This window comes from Gordionus sp. m RMFG-2023, chromosome 2 (genome assembly GCF_954871325.1).
Source record: "Gordionus sp. m RMFG-2023 chromosome 2, tfGorSpeb1-WG-v2, whole genome shotgun sequence".
NCBI lineage: Eukaryota > Metazoa > Nematomorpha > Gordioida > Chordodea > Parachordodidae > Gordionus > Gordionus sp. m RMFG-2023.
In genome coordinates, this window is record NC_088776.1 from 62,266,499 (window position 1) to 62,286,366 (window position 19,868).

The 19,868-nt window shown below is 27.2% G+C and overlaps 1 protein-coding gene across 2 annotated transcripts; it reads right to left on the bottom strand.

Moving 5' to 3' along the window:
• Window positions 1-479: 479 nt before the first annotated feature.
• LOC135925353 (uncharacterized) lies at window positions 480-12,677 on the bottom strand. 2 transcript variants are annotated; one of them, XM_065460628.1, is made up of 11 exons: window positions 10,118-10,138; window positions 4,809-5,041; window positions 3,728-3,975; window positions 3,419-3,616; window positions 3,151-3,348; window positions 2,799-2,952; window positions 2,374-2,573; window positions 2,026-2,112; window positions 1,468-1,604; window positions 1,258-1,377; window positions 480-1,118 (listed from the first exon to the last, which is right to left on the bottom strand). In XM_065460628.1, exons 2-11 carry the CDS (start codon window positions 5,013-5,015, stop codon window positions 1,012-1,014), a joined length of 1,656 nt encoding a protein of 551 aa, XP_065316700.1. In that variant the 5' UTR covers window positions 5,016-5,041; window positions 10,118-10,138; the 3' UTR covers window positions 480-1,011. The 2 variants fall into 2 exon arrangements, with proteins under 2 accessions (XP_065316700.1, XP_065316699.1); XM_065460627.1 differs by lacking the exon at window positions 10,118-10,138 and adding an exon at window positions 12,525-12,677 and having other exon boundaries at window positions 481-1,118.
• Between the last annotated feature and the right edge of the window lie 7,191 nt (window positions 12,678-19,868).

The following is a 19,868-nucleotide window of genomic DNA, read 5'->3' on the forward strand; positions in this document are numbered from 1 at the left end:
TTGTTTTTGGCCAGAACTGAACAAAACGAAAAAAAAAATACCCTTTTTGGTTCGAGATCCCTGGAAATAGTGATTCCATTAAAACGTATGCCCATTCCCATACAATTTTAATAAGCTAAAAATTTCATATCCACCAACAAAAATTTATGAGGCAACTGCTCAAAATGGTCTCTCCCCCATAGGAAAAACCTGAACACGCTTATGATTAGAGATTTATATCAAATTTATTTTTTCAAATTAGTGGAGTGTGGTCCAAAATATAGTTCAATTTTCTTCCAAAAGCTTAAAAAGGATTCTGCATAGCCTTTTAACCTCAAATTCGAGAAATAAATGCTCTTATTTATAGTTTTTAAATTCGTCAGATCTGGTTGGATACTTTTGAATGAATGATATATAATTTTTATTTTAAAATAAATATACACAAATCAAAAAAAAAAATGTGCATATATAGATAACACCAAAAAAAAAGTTAGGAGGTATAAATTTTGATAATCTTTCTAAAAGTGCATTGATTGTAAATATTTAAAACTAAACGACATAATATATATATATTATAAATTTATATTTAGAATTCTTACGACGATACATGTCATGGTGGTATAAATATTAATTTCAATAATTTCTTGATTAGATATCGATAAAATATATAATAATATAGTGATCAAATTACGTGTTATGTGCAAAAAAGTATATTTAACTATAAAGCATCTAATTATCCAAATAAAGTAAGAGTGAATTATCTTTTATAGACTAAAATCAAAGTGATAAATATAAGTAAGTTTAAAATAATTGACTATTAAATTCTATTATAAATAATATTAATAATTGCAGTTATTAAATCTATACTCTGACTAGTAAATATATATAATTTCGTGAAAATGATAGACAAAGGGTGTAGAAAGAAATAATAAAAAAACTATCAAACAAATGAAATATTTTTTTAAAATAAATGTTTTTTAAAATCTTTAGTAATATTTTTAAGAAGTTCAAGATGTACGTTCATATCTTTATTTATCTCGATGAAGTTACGTGCTTGCCAGTTCTGATCCTGTCATTCCAATCTGGCCAAAATTTATCCTTGATCCTGTTGCAATATGCTCCAAGATTAGACCAATCAGCTTTAAAAATGGTAGGGATGAAGGATTAAAATTAAATAACCGGATTCATATATATATATTATATTAGTTAGTATAATATCATTTTCGTTCTTTATAAAATAACTAATAAAAAATGTAATAATTTGCCAAAAATATAAACTGTTAAATTTAGTCCTAAGAATGTTATCTTCAGGGAATGTCCATAAGTATTCGGCCAACATCCCAAATATGGTGCAATCAACTTCAGTAGGCTTTTCTCCCATCATGTATTGCTTGTTACCTATATCGATGAAGAAAAATAATGAATATAAGATTGAAATGTAATTAAGGAATAATAATAAAACATTTATTCATAAGCAATTTTATTGACCTAAATAGTCGGAAAGGGATTGAATATCTTTAACCCCCTTGCTGTAAACGTATCTACTTCCTTTATTAAGTAAACCGGCTTCTTTAGCTCTGCTCTTGTATTTAGGCTTGATGAATAAGATTACTCTAAGAGGTATCCTTTTATTAAAATGTAAATTTTAAAAATAAATAATTTCATGATCTGACCATCGATGCCTATATAATGAGTTTGTAAAAAAAAAATTCAACTGTAAACGGGGTCAATTCTCAATGGATTATTTGATAAATTATTGCTTTTAAAAAACATGATATTATTTAATCTAAAAAAGATTTATGTTATCATTTTATAATATTGAAATTTTAAATTATAACGTGAAACATTTTAATTTTCTGTACATGAAAAAAAAATTTGCGGGTTGTAAAAGAATGATATTATAAAAAAAACTTGTATACCTTTTGGGGGTATTATATGACAAGGGAGGAGGAATCAATTTCCCCCATTAAAGATTAGGTGGATAATATAAGAATCAAAGGTCAAGATACATATAAATTTTCTATAAAAAGAAATTTTTATTTTTACCAAATGTGACGCATCCAGGCGGGCACATACATTTGATCCATCAACTGATTGAGAGAACTGTAAACCATTCTGTACATAATCATTGGCCTTTTAAAAAAAATATAATCGTCTTTTTATTCGAGTCCTAGCTTTTTACTCTACACTAAAAAATTATTAAGTATCCATATTATAGTAGAACCAGGTCACAGTCTTAGTATTTAAAATATAGCTACCTAAAATATTTGAATAAAAATACTAGATACAAAGGCAAAAAAAAGTAACTGTCTTTAGTATCTTCACTAAAAGTATTTTGCGCTACTACCCAACCCCGTCTATCCTCTTTATATTTCTTCCCCCATTTTTTCTTACCATTTCAATTCCTCCTCGGTGAATACCCTGAGAGCGTTAGAGACGGTCTTTTCTTTGGGACTTAGATCGCGGTCTAAATCCTCTGCCCCGCACTTTTTCTTCAAATACTCAATGGATCCCTGGGAGTCAGGGATGTCAACTCCGTTGTAAGTTATCCAGGGATTTTTGCCTTCAGTGGAGGGGATTCCGCTGAAATCGATCTAATAAAAAATATGTAACAATTTAAAACTTGAGATAAAAAACATAAAAAATAGAGACTAAAGTGTAAATTAAAAAACTTTGGCTAATTCCATAATAACTTAGCCAAGCCTTTATCCTAAAAATAATCATCTCAATTAATTTTGTTAGAAATTAGCTTAGAAGTGTCATTTTTTAGGTGAAAGGCTTGGCTAGGTCATATATTGTTTGAAAACAAATATGATTGCCTTGTAAGGAATCTTAGCCATTCTTAAATACGTTTCGAGCTTGAGAACGTAGGGTGAGAGAGACGGGATGTTTCTGCCGGCGGGCAACCCATAAATTTGAACAGTGTCCGGTGGAATTACTATTGACTTTTTGAGAATGATGCTCAATAAACAACTACCATATAATAAACAAAATGTGTAATGTAAAGGCATGAAATATATAAATTTGTATTTAAAATCGATAAATCAGAATTACACGTGTAAAATAAATATTTATTTGAATAGCGAAAATTTTCAAAATTTACTCATCTTTCTTTCTCCCTTCTCCAAAAAAATACCAAACATTATAAAAATTTGGCAAAACTATATTTACTTTCCGTATTTAAGAAGAGCAAACAGGCCTCCCAACCCCGCGATCAGGGCCAAAAGGTACGGGAAAAATATGGGTTTGTGCTTAGGCGGGGCTAAGGCGAGTCTATCAGCCAGGCCAGAGCTAATCCTGTGCATACCAGAATATACCGGGTCTGAAACTTTGTCAAGGGTTTGATAGATTTTAGATTTTTTGTTGTACCTAGAGTAATAAGGAAAATGAAGTAATGATTTTTTAAAAAAAATAATAGTCAAAATTATATGTAAAATACCCATGCCACTTGCGGTATAATAACCCCAACTCGCGAACTAGCTTGCTATGCTTGGGCAAGTTCTTAACGTTAGAGGTAAGATGTTCCATGTTGTGCGAGGCAGTGTCCAAATAGTGGGAGTCTCCCCAATATTTTTTCAGGGCATCCAGGTCTATGTCGTTAAGGGTATAGGCGTAATGGTGTAACGTTCTGTGGTGGCTATCATGTATAATAACAAACATTGTAAATTTATATGTTCAATGAATTAAATTATTAAGTTAAAATGATAGATTTCGATTCGTAACGATAAAACAAGGTAAAATTAATTACTTCCAATACACCAAGCTGCATATGAGCGGTATTAAAATGATCGCTAACGCCAATCCAGCCAATGCCATGGAAAAAGCCATCGGTTGATCTGGCGGGAGATTGAGGAATGGCACACTTTTCCTTATGGTTCTGTAACCGTAATCACTATAATGATCCATAACATTAAAAATTCGGTTATTGCCTTCTTTCAATTTGCGCTGGACCAAGGAAACGGTTTCGTTTTGCTTAAGATGGTCGATAGCTTCGTTCTAAATATAAAATTATATTATTTTTATTCCATCTTTCTTTTCTAATTCTTATTTTTTTTTTAAATTTTCTTTCTATTTTATTTTTCAAATTAATAAAAAAAAAATTTTTTTTGATTATGTATGACACAATTGGAGGGATGGATGTGTACACTCAAAATAAACATTTTTAAAATATAAAATATATATATGTTAACGGTGATGTGTTTTTTTTTTCAACTTTCAATCATTTTTTTAAGCGCTTTTTTTAAAAAAATTTAAGAATTTGAATTTACCGGAAATGTATTAATATTTGGAATACCTATCATATGAATATTAGACAATTCTTTTTGAACTCAATACTATATAATTTATATTAGTTTTTTCCATATATCTAGATTGACGATTCATTCATTAAAATGCATTTTTTGTTAAAAAGCAAATCAGCTGGACCCACCATTTTGGTAAACACATATAATAATTATTCTCATGTTAAAAAAACTACTATTTAAATTGATAAATTGTATTCCTTATTATCTCGATAAATCCGGTAATTCTTTAATAAAGTTTGCATCAGATAATAAGGAATAAATTAGGCTCTCGTTTATAATTTAAAATGATTAATGTAACCAAGATGGCGTCTCCAGCTGATTTGATTTATACTTTTAATGGATGAATCGTCAGTCTAGGTTATATATATGTCATTGATATAGGTTCTAAACTTGCTATATTTTCGGAAAAATTATATTTTGTAAATGCGCTTCAAAAAATGATTTAAAGTTACAGTGCCGGAACATATATATATATTCATAAATAATGATCATAAAGGATATAAATTTTTTTTTTAAATTAAGTACCGCTTGCTTCTTAGCGTCCCCGTAATAATCTTCCGCTACTTTCTGGGCCTTGAGGACTTGAGAGGTTACGTTCTTGGAGACGTTATAGGCCTTACTTTTGTCCCTATCGCCAACATGGCCGCCATCTTGATCATCTCTGGAGGTTTGATAATAGTCGTGGGTATTGCTCCTCTTGTGAGCGTCAGAATCGTAATCACGTGATGACATTATTTTTTGGCGAGGTTAGTGGTAAACTGGTAATTTTATTATAAAATTTGAAATAATCATTTTATTTGATTTTAGTCAAATTTTTTTTTAAAAAAAAATTACATTATTAATTTTTTTCTTCCTAAAGCGTCAAAATTAATTGGCACCAGCGTCACAATTAATTGGTACCATAATTTTTCTGACATGATAGATTAAAGTAAGAAGTATAAAAAAAACCTAAAATAATACCGTTTAGGAATTTCGTGAGATAAACATAATCATATTAGAAATTAAGTGAACCCAAACCCTTGAGATTTTACTAAACCAGAATTCAGAACCTTTTTAAAAAAAACTGATATTTCTGATATCTTAATATTTTTCTAGACTCTAAACTCTATACCTAGTTTAGGGGGTTTTTCGCTAAACCCTAACAAAACCCGAACCCACCCCCTTTCTCTAGGTTTCCCCAGCCCTGGTTTTTATTATTATTTTACTTAAATAAAATCTGAAAATTATTCGAAGCTAATATAAACACTAGTAACAAGCAGACCACAAATTTTCTAATGCACAAAATTCTCTAAATATCCAGAATTTGCGTTAAAAGATATATTGTCGGGCCTAGCATTGGGGTGCCCCACTCGCGCAAATGGTTAAAATGAGAAAATCAACATTAAAGTTTTATTATTAAATATAGGCAAACCTTATTGATCAATTTTGGACAGAGCTACTATAACTTAGGCAAAAATTAATTATTTTTATATACATGGGGGGGGGGGGGGAATAAATAAGTTATTATCAACTTCTAAACTCAAAAATTTTGAACCGAAGATACATAGGAAGGTTCCATCTTTGACTAGCTATCCTCTAGCCTTATGATCTAGAATATTTTGGTATCAAACTTTAGCCCAAACCTTCAAAAAAATGACACTTTTTTGTAGGTTTTATTTTGATATATCACAATTTTTTTTTTTACTATTTTATTTTTACAAAATTATTGTAATCCATTTAATTTATTTGCGATTTATTTATGTTTAGATTTTAAAAAAATCTCAAATTTTAAAATTTTGATTAAAATTTTTTTGGTACTTTCTCTCGTCTAATAAAAATAACTTTAATAAAGAAAAATACGAATCGTAGAAAATTAAATGAAATTAGGCGATAAAGATAACTGACTTTTCTGGGTTTTTATATGTAGAATTAGTTAGTGGTTGTTAAACGACTAACTCAATATTTTATCAGAAAAAAATATTATGCAAATCCTTAAGATTTTCCTCATAGGCGACACAAATATTATGCAAATCCTTAAGATTTTCCTCATAGGCGACACAAATATTATGCAAATCCTTAAGATTTTCCTCATAGGCGACACAAATATTATGCAAATCCTTAAGATTTTCCTCATAGGCGACACAAATATTATGCTAATCCTTAAGATTTTCCTCATAGGCGACACAAATATTATGCAAATCCTTAAGATTTTCCTCAAGGTGACACAAATGGTCCAACATCTATTATCTAAATCTTGAGGTTTAGGTAATATTTTTCTTGATAAAATAGTGAGTTAGTCGCTTTGGAATATTATAGATATTCCTTGTTTGCTGACGTGGGAATGCGGATATGGCAAGACCTAATTGTAATGGTTCGTCTATAAAATTTTCCTATTATACAAAAACCAAATTTTAAGATTAAGAGATAAAAATCCCCCCCCCCCCTAAAGATCGATATAAAAATGTATTACAAATCATGAATTCGGATTATATTACACATTTATAAAATATATATTACATTATATATATGTATACATCCACATAAAAAGAAAAGTGATTTTTTTAAAAAATATTAATCGAATCCAAATGCCGATATAATAAAATAAATTAAATATATATATATTGCTATACTAATAATATACCTAAAATAGATAACCTAAATATTAAAATATATAAATATAATATGGTATTACACTTTTTTTAAAAGAAAAATAAATATGAGCAAACAAAGATGATTATTCGCAATCTGTATTAAATGGAAAAAATAGTGTTATTTAAATGGCTCGATTTGGCCAATTTTAAATTAAGATTTTTAGCCAATAAAGAAATCTCCAGGGTTTGCAGGATATTTTTTGCTAATATATTGGGTTAGAGCCATTTTCCAGCCGACAACACTAAGGAAGGAGAAGTCGTGAGAAACACTTGTAAATTTTTTCTAGAATCACAAATTTATTGAGATTTAGTCTACCCCCTCCCCTTAAAGAGAAAAAGAAAGAAAGAAAGAAAGAAAGAAAGAAAGAAAGAAAGAAAGAAAGAAAGAAAGAAAGAAAGAAAGAAAAAAGATAGAATGAAATAAAGAAATCTCTTCTCTTCTATTCTCAATTAATTTTAAAATATTAGCGATTGGGCAGCGAGATTACCTAGAACATATAATGTTTAAGGGAGATAGAGATAAAGACAAACGAATTTAATAGGGACCCATATCTATTAAACCTTTTGACCACTTGGAGCTACATTACAATTAGGAAATGAGGAAACTCTTATATCGCCGCGTCAAGATGTTAAAGTGCCATCAGGACGTTTGCCACCCTCATTTAAAGGATCTTAGAGCTCCAACCTATCGGAAAAATCGAAGAAATCAAAATTCGCCAATCAACCCATTATGAGTGTTGCAGGGTAAAAAGTAATAGAAGATTTTTTATGGCCGAAAAAACAGTGCCTGCCTACCAAATCAGTTTGCCTGTCTACTACGTGTAGCATTAACAGAAAAAATAAGGTAACCTATTCCATGGCCATCTTCTTATTACTAGGAAACTGCTAACCATTCGTGGCTTTTTAGCATTTTTTTATGAGTTTCTAAGTAAATGAAGCTGTTATATCTATCAGGTGGAAACTTAGTTTAAAAAAAACACATTATGACATAGGACTAAGGAAGCTATTAAATAGCTGAAAATGGGGATGATGGGAAACTTAGAGAACTTAAAGTGAGCCAAGATTGTTTGGCCTAATGGAGAAATGGATAACTCCTTTACTTAACGGGCAAAGAAACGAGGAAACAATTAAAATCTATAAAATATTAAGGTTAATAAGAGATATTGGATGAAATGTTTAAATTGAATTTCGAAGAAATTTGGAAAAGATTTAAAGATCGTGCAAGGTGAGGAAGATTGTTCAGGGAACTAAAAAGAGAATTTAATCAAGTTGCCTAAAAGTAGCTGAAGAAGCGATAGGAAAAATAAAGTGAGAGATAATATATACTATTTATTGAGGGAGGATATCTCAATTCTTTTTCCCTATTTAAGGCATGGCCAATTCTATGGGTCTCAAAATCAACATGTTCAAAAATTAAAATGACGTTGGGTAAAGGACTCAAGATACCATAAATCTAAATTAATCTTTAAATTTTTGATCAAGTCATGATGTTTTTCTAAAGTAAGGAACCAAGGACCTAAAGAATAGGTTTGCTAGATTTCTTCTTGGGAAATTAAAGTAAACTTTCCATATTTTAGTAACGAGAAAAATTCATAGCGAGAGAGTTCTGAAAATTAACATGTTTAGGAAAGTGTTAAGAAAGAAAACAGGAACGTATTCCTATGGATACTTGTCTAAGATAATTTTACTAGTCTCATTATTTATAAAATGAGTGGAGGTCACTCGATAACCAACCCTAATCAAGAGGGAGGGGGAATACGCATTTGAACGAATTTTGTTTCCCATGATCCTGGCAACTAATTAGTTGAAACACAACAGCTATGAATCTAATAGCACCGTCTAGCTTGGTCAATAATGACAGGCGTGCATCAAAAATAATAGGACGTATAAGAGGCACTCGCTCTTACGAGGATATTATTACTATAATTCAGTAAAAGATTTTAGCGTAGGGTTCAATAAAATCAGCATCAACGCGGAACGGATAGAACCTGGTCTGAAAATTGTCTAAACCACTTATCGCCCCTTTGGACTTCACCTCATCCCAAGTAAAGGGAATAAGAGAGGAACTATGGGAATGAAAATAATGAGAAGTCAATGGACGCTTTTTTTGTTCCAAAGTATTCAAATTATTTTATGTAACTTTCCTTCTCATCATGATAAGTTAAAATTCGAGCAGCAATACTGATATCACCAAAGGTTTCAGAGCAGAAATACTAATATCACCAAAAGGTCTCATTTTTTTTTTGTTAGAGATCAATTTGGCTGTGTAGAGTGTTAGTATTCAAAGAATAAAATGAGGGTTTATTATTGGCGAAATTGAACACAGAAAATGATAAATAGCTTAAATTCCACAAGCAAAAACTAATTAGATACAATCATAAAGGTGCAGAAAATGTGAATTAAAATTGTTATAGGAGAGATGTGAGCTTTGAAATAGTTTCTAGGGCAGATATAGATAGAATTGGAGGCTTATGAGTAATAAGAAATAAGTAACCTGAACTTGATGAACTACAGATACGGACTGGGGTCATATAAGTAGATCTAATAAAAATCTGGAAGGGAAGAGGGAGGAAGTTTTCTAGAGCTAAAGCATGGGGGTGGAACAATATTTTTCTTGAATCTTTATTGAAAGGAAATGACTTTAAAGCAAATATGGCAACATACCATAACCAAATTTTCTAAAAAAAATCACATATTAAAACCAACACATTTCATTATGTTAATGTATATTCTTCAAAAATTCCTTTATAATAAATATGGTTTAAAAAAACTTATGTAAATACTCTTTTGGGGTTTGATAGGCCAAATTCTGTTACAATTGTCTTATGTTTTAAAAACTAAACAGCTCAATTTAAGTCATTTAAAAAACGCTCAATTCAATATTTTAGCCATAAAAACAATAATTAAGCCTTAAGTTTGCTAATTAAATGTGCAAAGCACTGTGTCATCTATAATCTAGATCTTTAGGCTTGTGTAATATTTTGATGGATAAAATATTGGCATTTTTGAAATAGGCACAAATTATGCCACAACACTAATTTTATGATAAATTTAATTAAGTTACTATAAATTTGAGATCACAATAAATTTTTATTTCCAAGTATTAACTTTATTATAATTGGGTTCTATAAACTCCACAAAATTACTGAATGGTAAAAGGATATTGTAAAACTATAAATTAAGAGTATTTGTCTGATGCATTACTTTTTAAAATTCTGTGGCATGAAGAAGAAAAAATAATGTGCGGCCAATGACAATATTACCTACCAACCTAATTAACTAAAATTAGTATAAAAAATGGAATCAAAATTATAATAACTCCTTACATACATTTTACCACCAGGCTCTTCTTATATTATTAAAATTATGATAACATTTCCCTACCTGCCAAATTTGAGATCTGCAAGTCAGTTCAAAAACTGAGAAATGGGCCAAAAAATGGTATGAATTTAAAATCGTACCACAGGCCAAGATATTTTCAGACTTATAATAATATTTTAAAATTTGGGTCAGGCTTTATGATTTTAATTATGATTATTTATTCAGTTTTTTTTGGCCCAAGGCAAATCTGAAATTTTTTATTTTTTGGCCCAGGCCCAAAATTTTTAATTAAAATATAATTCAAACACACTTTTATGAGGATAAATGATAAAATTATTAATTGATTTGAATAGAAAATTCAAGATATCTATCATTCTATTTTGCCAAAACATTTGGTATATAAGCTAAAACTGATTCTCTAGAAATCTTATAAGCCTATTTTTTTTGAAGGATATCAAAATTAAAAAGAGATTTGCCTCAAATACAAGAATTTAATTTAGGTGAAACATTTTCAATAATCAAAGCTGAAATTTTTTATATTTTGGCCCATGCCCAAAATTTTTAATTAAAATATAATTCAAACACACTTTTATGAGGATAAATGAAATAAATTATTGATTGCTTTGAATAGAAAATTTTAGATATCTATCATTCTATTTTGCCAAAACATTATTTTCAATGAAAATTTGCAAGATTCTACCTAGTGTTATAAGGTAAAACTGAATTCTCTGGAAATCTTATAAGCCTATTTTTTTAAGGATATCAAAATTAAAAAGAGATTTGCCTCAAATACAAGATTATTAACTTAGGTGAAACATTTTCAATAATCAAAGCTGAAATTTTTTATATTTTGGCCCAGGCCCAAAATTTTTAATTAAAATATAATTCAACACACTTTTATGAAGATAAATGAAATAAAATTATTAATTGCTTTGAATAGAAAATTATAAATATCTATCATTCTATTTTATCAAAACATTATTTTCAATGAAAATTTGTGAGATACTACCTGGTGGTATAAGCTAAAACTGAATTCTCTGGAAACCTTATAAAGCCTATTTTTTTTAAAGGATATCAAAATTAAAATGAGATTTGCCTTAAATATAAGAATTTAATTTAGGTGAAACATTTTTAAAAATATGAATAAAATTAATTGCTTATTTATGGCAATCAATAAATTTTGATTATCTTACAAAAAAAAAAATAAGTAGGATAAATTTAACTTAAACTAACATCAGATAAAGTATGGGCTGATATTTAGGCTTTCATTCTAGATATAAAATGTGGTCTATCAGTATGGGAGGGAGGGGGCAATATGTGACAACCTCTAGTGTAGGTGATAAAATATGAGATTTATTTATTTATTTTAAAAAATATATATATTTATTAAATTTTAAAAATTAAATTATAAATAACAATATATAAAACTATATTAACCCTTTCGCGCCAAGCGAGATCATTTGTCATCAAAATTTTGAATCAATTAATTTTTATATTTAAAGAAAATTGTTGGTATTTAGAGATATTAATTTATAAAACAATATTTATTATTTTATATTTTATCATCAACCTGTCAAAATCATTATTTTATTATATAAAAGTAAAAGTATTTTTTGTTCGTGGAAAATATTCCAGGCACGAAAGGGTTAAAAAATGCAAAAAAACATGTAAACAATTTAAAGGATAACAAATATAAAAACTATATTTAAAAAAAAACATTGGGGGGGGGGGGAATCTGATTGAGATTAGATGAAACTAATATAGTAGTTGCTTTGGAATAAGGGAATTTGGGTTAATTTCAAAATTTTCTTAATCTTTACCTAGGGTGTCTCAAGACCCATTGGTAGAAATAATTATTAAAATAAAGTGAAAATCTGAAATTTCATGGTATTCTATTTATTGACCTTCATTAATGATTGGATCAATGTTTGGGTTAGAGGAAAACTAGAAGAAACAAATGAAATCCCAACTAGTTAATAAAATCAATTTTTTTAAAAATAAATATTTATTCAGAATAGGATTTTTTGTTTAAATATGTAAAATATACTTATAACCAGAATTCAAAGCTCTCACCCATTAAGTAACCTACTGAAATTTCAATGACACCATATTGTACATACACTAAGGTTAGAGGGCTACATAAAAGGTTTTCATTACATTATAATTAAATACATTAATGATCATTTCTTTTCTTTATATTTCTTTCTTAAATAATAGCTTAGTATACTGTAAATAATGATCTACTGATACATTCAAATCATGTCTCAATATAATAAATTACAATATTTACCTTTAAAAATATATTAAGAATTTACGAAAGTCAAATCAGATAAAATGTTATAAGCCAAATAAAAAAAATATCGTATTTATAAATATTTGGCTGATATCATCATGATAAATCAATATTATCGATCCAAGAAAACAGGATAGAAACCTCTGCCCAAGACTAGGTAAAATATGGAGTTTAAATTAGTATTCCTTTTCAAAATTTTAATATATAAGATGTTAGATTATTCAAATATTTTACTATATTTTTTTTTGATCAGAAATTAACTATTATTTTATATGTATTCAAGTAACATAAGTTAATCTAAACTTTATATTTTACATCAATGACCGACCTAGCATTTTTCTTACTTATTTTTTAATTTGAATATCAATTTCTACATTTAAATATCAATATTTTAAGTGTTAGAAAATTTAATATTATATATATATATATATAATCTTTTTTTAAAAAAAAGATAGTGATTTGATTGATGCAAAATTAACTAATATAAAAATAAATTAAATATGTCATAATTTTATTGTAATTGAATAATAAAATATAATATAACAAATGGAATATATTTATTTATAATTAAAATTAGCCGTTAATAATAAAAATTTTTTCTAAGATATTATCATTCAAACATCCACGTCTTTCAGTAAATACATGTTTAGCTTTACTGGATAAGCGCTCCACAGGAGCGCTATATGGCAAAGGTGTGTTATATTCAATAAATATTTTTTTTTTAATTCACACAAGTATTAAAAATGTTGGTAAGCGGAATAATTATCCGGAAAAAAAAATCCTCAATAATAATTCTTAGAAAATAATTCCCTGGAATTAATTTTCTTTTAATTTTTAATTATTTTATTTGATGATTTTTATTTAGTAGATATATTATATAGATATTTTACTCCTATTTTATTTTTGTAATTTTTATTTCTTAATTTTTTTCTAAAAATTATTTTTCTAGATTCAAAAATATTAATTAAATCATCATTTGAATTAAAGAAATTTGTGAAAAATCTTTTTCAAGCTTTTGTATGTGGTTGATTCTGTAGATTTTTTAAATGTGCAATTAACCTTTCTTTTACCATTAGAATTTGTGACAGATTAATATAAGATCAATTTAGCTTACATTTTGTGTGTGAATTATTGCTGCTAATATGTTACTGCCAACATACAGTAAAATAAATCTATATTAATAAATTATAATTAATTTATTATTAAATAAGTCTTCATTCATATAAATCAAATATCTGCAAAACTCAGCATTTTCAAATTTTACAATCAGGCCTAGCCCATTATCTGTATGATATTTATATTTGGGTAATATCATAAATAAATAATTTAATATTGTATTTAGACTTGTAACGTTCTAGAATCACTCATGTTTTAAAATCACTCTTTTTGGCCTGTGAGTAAATTTAATAATCCTTCTTTTATTATAATGTAATTACATACCTGAATAAGTTTACCAGTGTATCTTTAATAATGATATATTTTAAAAAATGTTTTATAATTTAATTTCATATTTTTTCTAATTTGTCAATCAAAAAACATATATTTTCTATAAAATTAAAATATTCAAATTAGAATCAATATTTATTTCAGAAATGACAATTGATAATGAAGATAATAAATTAAATATTTGAATTTATATAACTTTTTTACATTATGAAGAATAAAAACTTCATATTATACAAAAAAATCCCAAATTTACTATGCGCAATGATAAATAATATCACCATACACACAATGGGGAAGTTATTATGAACACTAGTAGAAGAAAAGAACTATTAAATCAGTTCACAGTGGTTGTGATTATTATATTGAAAAAATTTCACTTGATGGCCATTTTGGTATTAACAGGACCCATAAAAAATTGTCTGATAAGTAAAATGTCTTAATTGCCATAATTAATAATATATTTTAGCTTCTGGTGGCCAAATATGATAGATGATAATTTTTTAAAGTTTAGTCATTTTAACTGTATAAAATTTTTTTTAATATATTTTTTATTTTATCTCATATTAATGATATGACACTATTATATATATATATGTGACACTTGTTTTTATAAGTTATGTAATTTTCACATATTTAACCATTTAAATTATAAGTTAGTTTCTTATATCTTCTATCCTTATTAGAAGAACCATATAAAGTGGTAAATAAGCAAATTTATTAAATTATCTATTAATCTTTTTACATAAAATATATGATATATCCATTTTAGTTTATATAGTAAGGCCTCTACAATTTCAGGTTATAATTAATATTCGTTTTTTTACTTGACCTTATTCCCCATTAACCTTTTAACCACACTAAAATTAATTAACGAGATTAACATAAAATAATCATTGCATTTTTATAGAAATGTATCATGGTTTTTTTATGACTTTAATGACATTTAAAAAATATATCATCATTTAATTTTTATCATGTAGGACCATTATTTTAATGATTGAATTTTTTAATAGTCTTTTTCTGATAAAATTCTCAAATAAAAAAAATAAGAAGAACAAAAGTGAATTATATCAATCACTTAACAACATCTTTAAACGCTAACCAGGTTAAGCATCTATGGTCATTTTTTTATTTTGAGCTAAAGTTAGCAAAGAGAAATTATGGGTATACCTAAAAATTTTATTGCATAATACATTAATCAAAGACTCAGTGAAAGCTTTTTATTCATTGTGAGGGGAAGGTGCGACTATATAAGAATAAATCCATTCTTTCAGAGCAAGAAAAAAGAGTCTGGTACAGTGGCATAGCTACGGCGGGGGGGGGGGGGGGTTGGGTTTGGACTACCCCACAGCAAATTTTTTTTTAGAATATACGAAAAAATTCAAAAGTGACTTTATATCAAAAAACATGAATATTTATATTTTTCTTTGATGTTTGTGGAAGTATATTTTATTACTATTAATCGATTGGATAATATTATTATAAAGTCATTGAGAATATTCTGCAACACTAATTAAAATGATCCACAATTCTAGGACTTTTATATTATAAGAAAAACAAGGGCCGAAGGCCGTCAAAGAAGGGTCTGAGGAGCTAAGCTTTCAGATTTCTATATGTATGGACCCCCACTAAGGAAAATTTTTAGCTACGCCACTGATCTGGTAGATTAGTTGTTTATCTATATGCTTATGGGCCCCACTAAATGATAGAGAGGTATCAAGGAGAACTAATGAAGGAGGAATACAGCTAATCTACCAACTTACATAATAAGGATGCTAATTTCAAATTGAAATAATTATATTAGTAGGAGGCCCAAAATTTGGTATTGATACTAAATTCCTTCAGTTTAAAGATCGGATTGGATATAAATGATAAGACCGTGATTATGCCATCGTCTCATGCACTCCCTTTGGGTAATTGGATGGTAGGGGAAAGTTGGTTAAGGTGTTCTCCTCCAAATATCTTGGGGTTAACATGGATAATAGAGGTAACCACAAAGATGAACTTAAAATCAGAATTCAAAATGCAAGAGTTGCTTTTTATAAATATTTCAAAATGTGGAAATCCAGGGAGATATCGGTTTACACTAGGTTACGAATCTTTAATCCCACCATTATTCCAATTCTCCTTTACGGGGGTGACATAAGGGAGATAACGAAGACAGAGACCTATAAACTACAGACGTTTGTCAACAAATGTCTAAGAATAATAAATGACATCTTTTACCCCAACATTATCGCAAATGATAACCTTTGGAAGATGTCACCCCACACTCAGGTACATGTGACCTTAAAAAAGAAGCGTCTCACCTTTTTTCCTCATATTCTGAGAAATCATGCAAATAATAGCCTGGTCCTCGAGGCCATAAATCTTATATTATAGGATTTTTTAAAAATAAAAATGTTTAAATAAGGAACAGGATCTAAAGATTTTTTCCAAGAGATTTTATTTACAATCTATACACCACTATTTACACAGTCATTTTTTTTGGATAAAATGCATATTTTAAGAACAAAACGGGTTGGTACACTAAAATATATTAAATACGCACTAATTATTGAAATCATTTTCTCAATAATGGCTTATTAAAGCCCTCAAAAATACTAAGTGACCCCATAATATTGCATATCTCAAAATTAAGATACTGCATATTTAAAAAAAAACAAATGTAAAAATATAATCAAATTCTCGTAGGAGTGAACCGGTCAAAAGTAAAGGAAAAGAATTGGGGCGGGAAAAGAGAATAATAGAGGCAAGCAAAAAATTTCGTGCCTCCCACTTGAAATAAATCTTAGCTTATGCCCTTGCAAACGATTAAATATCGAATAAAAACCACGTAATTAATAATACTAAATCTTCACCTTATTTGTTTTATCATAAATGAACATTTTTCTCTACAAACTTATAAATTAAAGTTGAAGCTTGGCAAGCTAAATTTATCTATTTCGGCAAAAAAGCAAATGGAGACTTTCATTAAAATAATGGAGCTTTCTTGGGAACCCAGTTATAAAAACATAGTTGGTTCTTAAATTTTATTTCTTTGTAAATAGATTTTTATCTGCAAATTTAAAATTAATATGAGTGGATAATTAGTCCTAGATCTCTAAGACATGAACTCACGCTGCCGCCGAAAATTTTAACAGGCTTTATAAACTACAGAGTTTGTAAATATTTCTTTATTTATAAATAAAATCATAAATTAATTCAGGCCAATAAAATTTTAGTGAAATAAAAATATCAATAGAATTTTGATGGCTCTTATATTATTTATAAGTAATTTTCTAAACAACCCATTGATTTCTAACCACCAATCTTTTAGTACTTTTTATTTTTTAATGTATTATTTTAATTTTATTATTTAATAAATAAAATTTATTATAAATATTTTGAAAATATGGCAGTATTTAGCCTGGCTACTTGATACAGGTATATAATGTCAAAGTTATTTTATAATAATTTGATACAAATCATAAACGTAACCAGGACTATGCTGGGGGAAAGCACTATTAGGTCAGGGAATTTTATTGCCTTAGGTCCACTTATTACAAAAACAGGCCTTTGGCTATGTTTGAATTTTATAAAAATAATTTTAGTTTTTATTTTTTTTAATAAATGCATTTTTACTAAAAATTTTAAATTATTAGTCATTATTTTAATATTATCAACTTTCACTAATTCCTTCAAATTCTTTTTCGTGGCGATATATTATAAGCATATTTGGGAAGGATGATAGAGTGAAGTGATTTTTATTAGATAAAATGATATTCAAGAAGTGGAAAATTTTTCGAAGGTTGATTCTTGCTATTCCTATGACACAAATTGTATTACACCTAATTTTTAAATAGATATCTAAATTTATCCATAATTATATAATTTGGGAAGATTCAAATAAAATATAATATTAAACATAAAATATATTTTTTTGGTAAAATAGCTGATTTGGACAGAAACAAAAATTTAGCAAAATCCAATAAGAACAATTTTTTTTTAAAAATAGGAATCTTCGTATCATATATTTTAGGCATATAGTCAACCAAAATATAATAATAATACCTCTTCTTGTACGTTATCTGAATATCTTGCCTGCCGCTCTGAATACTTGAGAAAAATAATATGGGTTTTTATAACTCACCTATACAATGTAACACAGCCCACCCCACCTCACTCACAGAGCGTTATTATAGGCAAACTAATGTAGATTCTCTTCTTCTTTTTTCAATAATTAAAATCCTCAAAAACTTCTTCCTGTTTAAAAATTTATGTAGGGTGTCGCCCTTTGGGCAAAAATTTTGGTTAACCGGATAATAGTTAACCAATCTTAAAAAGGTCTACACTTCTTCTCTCGGCCTTGCCATACTGATTCCTGCACTTTATCAAATGATCACCCCCTTCCTAGTAATTTTGTGGGTAGATATAGTTTATCTATTTATCCAACAAAATATTTTCAGTTATCTCTCATAATCCTTTCTCCTTAATTTTTCGAAAAATTTGTTAAAAATTTTAAAAAGGAAAAAATATAAAAGATGTTAATTTTTATCAAATGGAAGTTTAAAACATTAATAACAAGATTTGTATTTTTGAAACTATTTATATGTAAATTAAATTAACTGAAAACGAAGGTAAAAAATAATTTTTAGATATTTTTCGCAATATTTATTTAGAGGTTATTTACTAAGGAAAAAATATTTTTTTAATTTTTCACTTGATATCATCATAACTAACCAATGATTGTAAACGTTTCTGGGTAAAGTGCCAAAAATAAATATCATACATTTTTTCAATTTAAAATTTTTTAATTTTTTTAATGAAAAGATTTATCATGATAAAGATCCCAGATATGTAAAATAAAAAAAGAATAATATAAAATATTATTATAAATAAATGTTTATCAAAATGATTTTGAAATTACTAATGGCGGATTGATTGAACAAAGTTATTTAATTTAACCAAATAAATAATATAACATGTCATAGTAAAAAAAAGGAATTATAGATCATTTAGTAATTAAATGTATAAAAGTAAATATATTAATATCATCACCAAATAAAAGATTGAATATAAAATATGGTTGATAATGAAATGGTTATGAATTTTTGATTTGCATTGCTTTATAGTCCTTAATATATTCATAAAATATTTCATTAAGAAACTGTGCACTAATATTCAATATTAACATGGGAAGAAAGGAAAGGATGGAAAACAAAAGGAAAGAGGAAAGAGAGACAAAAAAGGATATTTTAATATTAATGACAAATTTCAAATTTAATAATAAATTACTTGAATAATAAAATTATCCACTATAGCATTAAACATCCAATAAAATTATATAATGAAAGTGGAATATAATTTTAGGAAATTTTAAAATAAGAAAAGGATATGTAGGATATTAGCTTGCAGGCTTAAATAGGAGATAATAGAAAAAAATATAAAGTAACCTATAAATATAAAAAATCACGTTTTTTTGCTTATTAATGCACTTCAAAATCTTGTTCCTAACTATAAGTGGATTTACTATTAAATAGTAAATAAATGTTTAATGTTTAAAAAATATATAAAATAATCATTAATTTTATAAATTGTTTTGTGTTAATCTTAATTGGGGTTATAAAAATATCATTGTTCTTACTCCTATAGAACTACAATAAGTGAAAAAAAAATTTCAACTATACAATATTGCATATAAATCGATGCTTATATATAAGTTAATATCCATAATCAGGCTGTTGAATATGTTGATCGATATTATTTTATTATTTATTTTAGCAATTGATTTATTTTATATTATATCAATTTGTATTTAAATTTAATCGGTGAATATTTTATATTAACATTTTTTTATATATCAATTTGTATTAGTTATTTTTTTTATTATTGTTTAAAAAAAGGTATATAAAG

Bases quoted from the DNA above. Each gene is read 5' to 3' on its own strand.
- LOC135925353 (XM_065460628.1), bottom strand. From the start codon at position 5,015: ATGTCATCACGTGATTACGATTCTGACGCTCACAAGAGGAGCAATACC. The intron at 3,617-3,727 runs GTAATTAATTTT...TATACATGATAG, and splicing joins TGCAGCTTGGTGTATTGGAA to CCACCACAGAACGTTACACC. The intron at 3,349-3,418 runs GTATTTTACATA...TTATTACTCTAG, and splicing joins TTATACCGCAAGTGGCATGG to GTACAACAAAAAATCTAAAA.